This window comes from Bactrocera tryoni, chromosome 3 (genome assembly GCF_016617805.1).
Source record: "Bactrocera tryoni isolate S06 chromosome 3, CSIRO_BtryS06_freeze2, whole genome shotgun sequence".
Lineage (NCBI taxonomy): Eukaryota > Metazoa > Arthropoda > Insecta > Diptera > Tephritidae > Bactrocera > Bactrocera tryoni.
The window spans coordinates 48,057,357-48,067,565 of record NC_052501.1 but is presented as its reverse complement, the minus strand read 5'-3'; the positions used below and the strand labels follow the sequence as shown (position 1 = coordinate 48,067,565).

The 10,209-nt window shown below is 37.1% G+C and overlaps 1 protein-coding gene across 1 annotated transcript; it reads right to left on the bottom strand.

Moving 5' to 3' along the window:
• Window positions 1-678: 678 nt before the first annotated feature.
• LOC120770638 (jerky protein homolog-like) lies at window positions 679-9,053 on the bottom strand. Its single transcript, XM_040098238.1, has 3 exons — window positions 9,001-9,053; window positions 1,203-1,407; window positions 679-1,147 (listed from the first exon to the last, which is right to left on the bottom strand). Exons 1-3 carry the CDS (start codon window positions 9,051-9,053, stop codon window positions 842-844), a joined length of 564 nt encoding a protein of 187 aa, XP_039954172.1. The 3' UTR covers window positions 679-841.
• Between the last annotated feature and the right edge of the window lie 1,156 nt (window positions 9,054-10,209).

Sequence of the window (10,209 nt, the reverse complement as noted above, 5' to 3'; positions counted from 1 at the left end):
AAACACCCAACAGCGCCAACATAACAGAGATTTACCCAACAAAACGAAAAGACACAATAAACCGAATCACCATAGCGGACGGACATACAGGCGCAAAAATCAGCAGCAGCAACAAAATAAACCAGCAGCAGTATTAGCAGCAACAACAGCAGTAAAATCAACTCCACGCGGGAAAAACTAACCACATCAGGTTTTATTCAATTTATTTATATATATATACAGTAGACTCGCGGTTGCGAGGTTGTTCACGTTTTCGAAGGTATAATTTTTAAAATTTTTCAAATAAATCAAACATGTGTTTTAACTCAAATTCATTTATTTTTATTTTATTTCAGATTGTAAAAACATGTAATTTATATGTTTAGGTTTTCTTAAGAAAAAAATACCCATTGAAATTATTGGAAGAAATGGGTTATTTTTTTTTTGATTTTCGTTTTTTGCAAATTGCTGAGCACGGCTTTTTCGCGGAGACGTTTAAGTACGCTGATATCTGTTGGGCTTATATTTTTATCTTCCGCCCATTCCAAAGCTTTATTAAAAATGTTGATTGCTTCACTAGGCTCTATTCTTGGATGTGGTCTTTCCAGATTACTATCCTCGCTTTCACTTTCATCACTAGTTAAAACCTCGTTCGTTTCCAGTCCATTCATATTGGATGGAAGAAAAGGTTCAAACCTCTGGATTAATTGAATGAAGCAGTTCTATTGCGCGTTCTTGTTGGCAGTTAATTGGTAAACAAATCCTTTCTCTCAAAGTAGCTAATGGAATATCCTCATCACAGTCTTTTTCATCTTCTATAGAGCTTAAAATGTTCGTCCAGCATTTTGCTATTGTTTCCTTTTCAAGATGCTGCCAAGCTAAATCTAAATAGCCAATAGCTTAACGTCAATTTCCTTAGGGCTTCAATAACATCAGTTCCTGTGGCTACAATTGATGCCAAAAGACTGTTTCTGTAGAAAAGCTTTGTAAGTCGTATGGCATTTTGATCCATTGGCTGTATGAGTGGAGTGACATTAGGTGGCATAAACATTGCAGTTATTAACTCGTCATCTGATCTCAATTTATTTTCGGGAGGATGAGATGGAGCATTGTCTATCAACAGCAGAGCTTTATTGGGCAATCCTTGATCTTTTAAAAATTTCCTGACCTACAATAGTAAGTAACATGTAAAAGTTTGAAAACACTAAAACTGATTTTTTAACCTGTGGTACAAACGAATGGTGAAACCAATGTTTAAAAATGGCAGCCGTCATCCATGACGGCTTGGAGCAATTGTAGTCAACAGGAGAATCAAAATTTTTAAAAGAGCGAGGATTTTTTGCCTTTCCAATAACAAGAAATTTAACTTTATGCACCCCTGTTGCGTTTGTACAAGCCAGAAAAGTGACACGCTGTTTTTTCGTTTTTCTTCAGGAGCATTTTTTTCTTGTGAGAATACGTATGTTCTGTCAGGTAGCAGCTTCCAAAATAGTCCCGATTCGTTTGCATTATATTAAAGGGTCCAAAAGTTCAGGTCTAGAAGATAACTTTTCTCCACTTATTTTAATAAAACGCACACCATAAAGCTTCCTAAAGCGTTGCAAACGTCCATCACTCGCATTAAAATCGCTTTGAGTTTCTTTAATTTTTGAATGAAAAAATTTAGCTTTTTCTTTAACTATCAATCCATTGAAAGGGTAATTTTTTTGTCGCTGTTTAAGGAACCAACGGTAAAGCGCTTTTTTCATTTTAGGAAGTTCAGAACACTTCAAAGTCTTCCGCTTTCCAGGCCTAGAAAATGTACTGTTAACACATTTTAGAATGTTCTCTTTTTTTTGTTGATAGCGCAAATTGTTGATTTTGCAACACTGTACTCCTCCTTTTAATTTTTCTATTACATCAACTTTTCACGAATATCTTTAGATTAGAGGCCAAATTGATTCAACCGTTGTTGAGTTATGCGCTTAGCAACACATTTTGCGATTAATTTTTATATATGTATGTATGTATAAGATTAGCGTCTGCGTTTTAGATGACAGTCTTGATGACCTTGTCACACAATCAAATAGCTGTTGCCTCAAACTGTTAAAGTCTTTAATACCAAGTTTTAGAAAATTTATTCATTTGCATTCATCTTCTGACAAACTTATATATACAGCTGCTGACAGCTAATTAGAAACCACACCTGTTTTGAAGTAAATTATGTTATTTTTCAATAAATTACGAATATTTATTGTATTTTCATTTATTTTATTGATACCCATATTAAATATAAACTCTAATAGTAAAAATTTTGTTAAAATTCGTTTTTGTTTTGAAAATTTTAACAAAAACATATGGAATTAACGATTTGAGCGCGACAACTAATTAGAAACAAAAATATTTTATTAGCAAAAAATAATGATATTACAAAAATGTGCTTACTTTCAGTTAGTATTTTTTTTGCTTAATCTCTATACTATAATATGACTTCACATCCACTGCGGATTGACGTTATTAGGCTCTGACAGCATATCACTGGTGCTGCTTGTCATGCCGTCCTTATTTTATCAAAAATAACATTAATATTTGGGATATCTTTGGTACTAACGGCTTTTTAACATCCCGCCAGAAGTGTTCACATCTTGGCTGGACGATGGAAACTCCAAAACATAGATGGAATCAAAACACTTTTGTGTCAACTTCGCCGTCTGCTTTGGATCGTTATCTTGTTGGAATTTCCATATAACAGGCAAATTTTCCTCCACTCATGGCATCATGATATTTTTCGGGATGTCGATGTATTTCCCCTTGTTTAAATTTCCATTAATCTCATAGAGTGTACCAACACAACAACAAATAAAACATCTCCATACCATGAAACATCCTCCACCATACTTCACTTTGCGTGAAAGATAGCGGGGATAAAAATTTTAATTGACTGGACGGCGAACATATGTACGTTCAACCATCAAGACTTTTGCGACTAATTTTTGTTACATCGTTCCAAACGACATAACTTCATTGATTTGTTGTCCAAGACCAATTAGAGTTGGCACAGTCTACGCGCCGTTTCCTATGAATTTTAGTCAGAAGTGGTTTCCTGCGTGCTTCTCTGCTATGAAGACCAGATAAGACCAAACACCGGGGAATTGTTTTCTTGGATATTTGGACATCGCATTCACGCAAGTGAGGAAAGTTCTCTGATCGCCATTCACTTGGGAGTGGCCAGAAACGATTCTTTTACACATGGCTCAAGCAGCTCACTACTTCCGGTCTTTGACCAAGTATCCTCTGGGTAGCCTAAGAACATCCGTTTGAAGGCAAGCAAAAGTGAGATGGCGAAATATCCTCTCCGCAGGGTTGTGCGTTGGGGTCGGGACCCGCCACGAAAAACAACACCCCCAATGAAGGGAAACAAAAAGCCTCGGATGAGAGACCCCCTTTTTGATGACGACAATGGCAAACGAATTAAGGACTATGATTTGTGGCATGCACCTGGAATGTCCGCACCCTTAATTGGGAAGGTGCCGCTGCCCAGCTGGTTGATGTCCTCGTGAAAATAAAGGCTGACATCACGATCATCCAAGAAATGCGATGGACGGGACAAGGACAGACACGAGTAGATCCTTGTGACATTTACTACAGTGGCCATATAAAGGAGCGCACGTTTAGTGTTGGATTCGTGGAGGAAGAGAGACTCCGTCGCCGAGTACTATCATTCACTCCGGTGAATGAACGTCTAGCCACTATCCGCATCAAAGCGAAGTTCTTCAACATATCGCTTATTTGCTCTCACGCTCCGGCGGAAGAGAAGGACGATGTGACCAAAGATGCCTTCTATGAGCGCTTGGAGCGCACCTATGAGAACTGCCCCCGCCACGATGTCAAAATCGTGCTTGGCGACTTTAACACCAGGGTGGGCAAAGAAAGTATCTTTAGCCCTACGGTCAGTAAATTCAGCCTCCACGAGGAAACATTCCCGCTGTGGTAATAGATTCCAGCGCAAAACAATACATCAAGCTACCTGGCTGTCTCCTGACCGAAAAGCCAACAACCAGATCGATCATGTTGTGATAGACGGAAGACACGTCTCCAGTGTTCTAGATGTTCGTACGCTCCGAGGTCCTAACATCGACTGGGACCACTATTTTGTTGCAGCCAAGTTTCGCACACGCCCCTGTACAACAAAAAGCGCACTACAACAAATACAACGAAGGTTCGACGTCGACAAGCTGCAATCACAACAGATTGCTGAACGATTTCTACTCGGCTTGCACTCCTGCTCTCTAAGAGCGTTCGTCAACAACTCGGTATAAGGGAACTGTGGGACGACACTTCAAACTTCTTACGTACAGCTGCTTCCGAAACTATTGGTTTTCGGAAAATGCAAAAGAACAGCTGGTAAGACGAGGAGCGCCGTGTCGCAGCGGATAGAAAACAGGATGCCTACCTCGCAACGTTACGATCGACCACAACACGTGCGGAATGAGATAGATATCGGGAGTTGAGGAGGGAAGCGAGACGCACTTGCAGACAGAAAAAGAAAAAGGCCGAAATGAAGAGTTTGATAAGCTAGATACAGGGTAATGCTCGAAAATTGTACGAAAAAATGCGGCGGCTTACAGAAGGTTTCAAGACCCGAGCATACTCTTGTAGAACCCCCAATGATGACCTAGTGACCGATGCCCAGAGCATACTAAAATTATGGAGGGAACACTTCTCCAGCCTGCTGAATGGCAGTGAACGTACAAAGCCAGGAGAAGGGGAACCCGTTTCCCCAATCGATGACGATGGAGCAGAAGTTCCATTGCCCGACCATGAAGAAGTTCGAATAGCAATTACCCGCCTGAAGAACAACAAAGCGGCGGGGGCCGATGAATTACCGGCCGAGCTATTCAAACACGGCTGCTAAGAACTGATAAGAAGCATGCATCAGCTTCTTTGTAAAATATGGTCGGACGAAAGCATGCCCAACGATTGGAATTTAAGTGTGTTCTGCCCAATTCACAAACAGGGAGACCCCACAATCTGCGCCAACTACCGTGGGATAAGCTTCCTCAACATCGCGTATAAGGTTCTATCGAGCGTATTGTTTGAAAGATTAAAGCCCACCGTCAATGAACTAATTGGGCCTTATCAAGGCGGTTTAGACTTGGCAAATCAGCAACCGATCAGATAATCACCATGCGCCAAATTTTGGAACAGACCCGTGAAAAGAGAATCGACACACACCACCTCTTCGTCGATTTCAAATCTGCTTTCGACAGCACAAAAAGGAGCTGATTTTATGCCGTGGTGCCTGAATTTAGTATTTCCGCAAAACTAATACGGGAAGGATCTTTCCGAGCCGTTTGACACCAAACGAGGTTTCAGACAAGGCGACTCCCCATCGTGCGACTTCTTCAACCTACTGCTGGAGAAAATAATGTGAGCTGCAGAACTTAATTAAGCAGGTGCATTATTTTATAAGAGTGTACAGCTGCTGGCGTATGCCGATGATATTGGTATCAACAGCCTCAACACCCGCGCCGTAATTCTGCTTTCTCCAGACTGGACAAGGAAGCAAAGCAAATGGGTCTGGCGGTTAACGAGGGCAAGACGAAATATCTCCTGTCATCAAACAAACAGTCGTCGCATTCGCGACTTTGCTCTCACGTCACTGTTGACAGTCATAACTTTGAAGTCGTACATAATTTCAACTATCTTGGAACCAATGTAAACACCACTAATAATGTCAGCCTGGAAATCCAACGCAGGGTAAGTCTTGCCAACAGGTGTTACTTCGGACTGAGTAGGGAATTGAGAAGTAAAGTCCTCTCTCGACGAAAAAAAATCAAACTCTATAAGTCACTCATTATTCCCGTCCTGTTATATGGTGCAGAGGCTTGGACAATGACAGCAACTGATGAGTCCACGGTGTGAGTTTTCGAGAAAAAAGTTCTGCGAAGAAAAGTTCTATGCGCTTTAGCCACGGTGAATATTGCATTCGATGGAACAATGAGCAGTATGAGTTATACGACGACATTGACATACGGACGCAACCACTCCAGCTCTGAAAGTATTCGAATCATTACCCACCGGGGGAAGCAAAGAAAGAGGAAGACCTCCTCTCCGCTGGGATGACCAGGTGGAGAAGGACCTGGCCTCGCTTGGAATATCCAATTGGCACCACGTAGCGAAAAGAAGAAACGACTGGTGCGATGTTGTTAACTCAGCTCTAATTACGTAAACGGTGTTTACGCCAATAAAGAAGAAGAATATGCAAGTGATCAGCGTGAAAAGCTGAATTTATTTAGCCATGCCCGTCCCTAGGTGTTTGTAAAATGCTCCGAAATTTTCAGCACCTTCTTCCTTCTATTAAAAGCTGTTCATTTGACGTATTGGCTATGGGATTACTGTAGCTGCAATACAAATTTATCTAAGAAAATCAAATTATTGTATAGAAACTTCTTAGTTTGTGAAGGATATTCTAGCTTCGGTGCAGTTGAAGTTAAATTTTTCTTATTTGTAATATTCATCTGTTTTTTTATGAAAATGTGAGTATGTAAGGCGTTTGTTTATTTCTAGCTTGAGTCATGCTCAATATAATGACAGGGAATAAATGTTACCACATACTTATGACGTAGCCGAATTTCTTTAGTGCAGGGTCTATATATATTTCATTATATAACTATAGCTGTAAGTTTATGCTGGTGTAGATAAAATGTGCACAAAATAAAAATACAAAAAAATAAAGTAGTTATTATCTTCAATAGAATACCAGTATAGAATGACAATTAAAGTAGCGATAATATCGAAATTATCAGCTTATAGCTAAGGCTGTTATACATTAAGATTTGGACCAATAAGAAATGAGAATGAATGTAACAAACTTCAGAGATAATGTTAGTCATTGAATTTCTATAGATCTATAAATTGTTTTTCGCAATAAATCAACAGTTTTTAGCTTTTTGATTTGTTAATCATATTTTTAATGCAGTTAAAACATACAGGTATACGAAAAGTGTTGTATCATTATGGTTTAATTAATAAAAATATGTATTCCGGCATGTATAAACATACACTTTCAAAATTTTCCACAACACCGTAAACTTCTTACCAAAAAGACATAGTTAGGCGCCCATTGAGATTAAAGAAATACCACATATGGATTATATACATATACGTATATTGATTCCCCAACAACATTTTGTACAACAAGTAACAATTTAAGCTCACATGATGTGTGTCTACTCAAACATAGTTGCAAACTTGTATATTTATTTCTGAATTTCTTAAAATAATCTCAAAATAATTCTCAATATTACATCAGTCAAATCAGTACTGCTGACCCCGTGGCTGTGTCACAGAATGTTGCTCATACGCCATGGGGTTAATGACTTTGTTTTCCTATGTAGAAAAGTATGTAGTTTTCATTTCCCGTTGTTTTAAAACCGTTTTAGTTTATGCAATCATATACGATTAACAGCTTAGCATATTTTGCTGAAAGGGATTATAATATGAGTAATATTTCATAATTATCCACTTAATATGTTTTCTTGTAAACGAAAAATAGCTGACAAAAATGTGACAAATATAATAAAAATAACCATATACGAGTAGCATTTCCATATCTTATACGTCTTGAACTTAAGTCAAATAACTTTACTTATAACTTACTTACTTATCAAATGATGGCCAAAGCTCTATAACACACATTCAATACGCACATCAACAAAAGTAGTGATTTTGCAAATGTGTATCTTCGTTGTTGTTGTCCCAGCAAGACTGAGGAATTCGCTACTCGACGAACTTAACGCTTTTAAAACGAAACGAGAACGAGTTCTTTAAATGAACTACGCATAAAAAGTATAACATACTGGACTGTAGCAATTGCAAAATAGTTATATAGCGGTGATAAAATTGCATGAATTTAAATATTTTATGTACCTTTGCTGCTTCCATGAAAATATTTTTAATTTTTCATGTTACACATATGCCATGTCAGGCGGGTGCTGTTGTTGAAGAGCAAGTTTGACTAGTGATCCGAATTGTGGTTTGACCACTAAGTACACAATAGCATAATGATTAATGGAAGAAGATATTTTTAAAAGTTGGTGGTATATTGGTGAAATCTATAACAAAGTGGATTAGATGAGTGTAATATTTATTGGTCTAATTTGGCGCGGTTAGGGTTGTGTGGTTAATTTGTGAAAACTATACACGAAGCACCCTACGAGGTTTGCACAAATAGTAAAACTTTGAATTTTCGCGGACTATGTGTCTTCGATTTTCGATTGTGTTGTTGCGTTATATTGTTAGTCATATCTTTTACTTGTGCTTACAATGTTGGTTATTTTGAATATTTAATTTTTGACAGATGGTTTGCATGGACATGTTTTGGTTCACTGTCGATTTTTGCTATCTGCGAATCTGTAGAAAACTTTACGTGAAAACTAAAATTAAGTGCGACAAGTTAGGTAGAATGTGAAAGTTTTGCTAATAATTTACGTGAATCAATCCGCCAGATATGCCCTAACTTGTGGAAGAACAAAATTTGGATTTTGCACCTAAGAAAGATTGACGCTGCGATTAAGGAGATAAAAACTGCATCGAAGGACCAGCTATAAAAATACTTTTAAGTGCTTTGATGATTGGAAAAAACGCACGAAAAAGTCAAAAATATCAGAAGGTGATTAATTTGAAGGATAAAAAATAAATATTTGCAAGGTACTTTCCAAAGTAAACAGGACTAAAAAAAAAAAACCAGAACAAATGGCTTTTTCGGCCAAATCAATTTATTTTATTCAAAATAGTCTCCTCAAAGCATGTCGAAAGAGTGTTTTAGCTTGTTGGTCGGTATGACCGCCTTTTCTTTCAGAACAAATCTTGTATTAAATAATGTGGACAAAATCAATTATATGAACAAGATTAATTATATTTAACAAATTAATAATGTGGTTTATTAAACAAAAATATTGATTTCAAGAATACAAAGGAAAAACAATTTATATTAAAATTAATTCAGCTCTATCTTGTCGCACGTCGTACACTTCTTACTCGTCTTGCTGATACTCTTCTTCTGCCTCTTCCGTGCTGCCATATCGTTTCATTCCCACAGTAAGAAAGAATTTTCTTTGAACCCATTACCATTCTGGGTAAATATAAAATATATAACTAGTATGACTTTTTTAACCACCAAATATTTTATGATTTGAGAATAAAGTGTCAAGAATTTCAATATTTTAAGATATGTAACTTAGGTATCCGACGTCAAGCTCTAACATCTATTTTGGGCTTATCAGCTCAAAATATTGATAACTTCAGCTGCACCGGAACTGTAGTACCCTTCACAGTCTCAGTTTTTATCGAATAAAGCGGTAAAAAAACGACTTTCTTTTTGATTTAGATAGGTAAGTTGAAAAGACGGCAATAAGCTATATTGGTCAGATCTGAACAATATTGAAGATTGTAAGGATAACTGGGATATTAACCTATGCCAAATTTAGTGAAAATACATTGTCAAACATCGACAGTTCCTAGTGTGAGGAGGACCTGTGCAAAACTTCAAAACGATAACTCAAAAACTGAGGGACATAGCTAAATTGACTCAGCTGGTCATGCTGATGATTTAAATATTTACTTTATCTCTGATCTTTTTTTTGGTACATCGCGACAAACTTTATGTACATAAATTAGTAAGCCTTAATCATCGTAAGTGAACGCCGTTCCATTAGTGGGTAGCTTAAAAGCTTAACCTTTATCAGGCTTGGTCATTGTAGTGGCCAGAACGTAATTCGGAATCAACGTTCGATTATCTCGTAATATCTATGCTTGTTTATTTTATTTTTGTACAAGTATATACCAATTGCTTATAAACATAATTAGTGCATCCTTTCTTTTATTAAAATACGTTTAGTAATGAGATTGAAATTAGAAATTAATTTCCATCTACATAACCTAAATGAAACATTAACCAATGATTTTATGCTCCTTACTTATAACCATAATCATCAGGTTTAACACTTCAGTTAAATTTTATGTTCTCTTTTAGTATTTTATTGTTTTTGTACATCTGCGTAAAATGTATATGTGTATATAATAAAAATGTGCAACAGTATACAAAAATGTCGGCTTATCAACATATGCAGCGTAAGTTATTTTAGATCCGGTATTTTTTGTTTTATTTGTGTGTGTATGTACGTTGACACATAGAAGAAAATGTGAAAAAATTGCCATTTTTTCTTGATTTTCATATTTACAGCATAC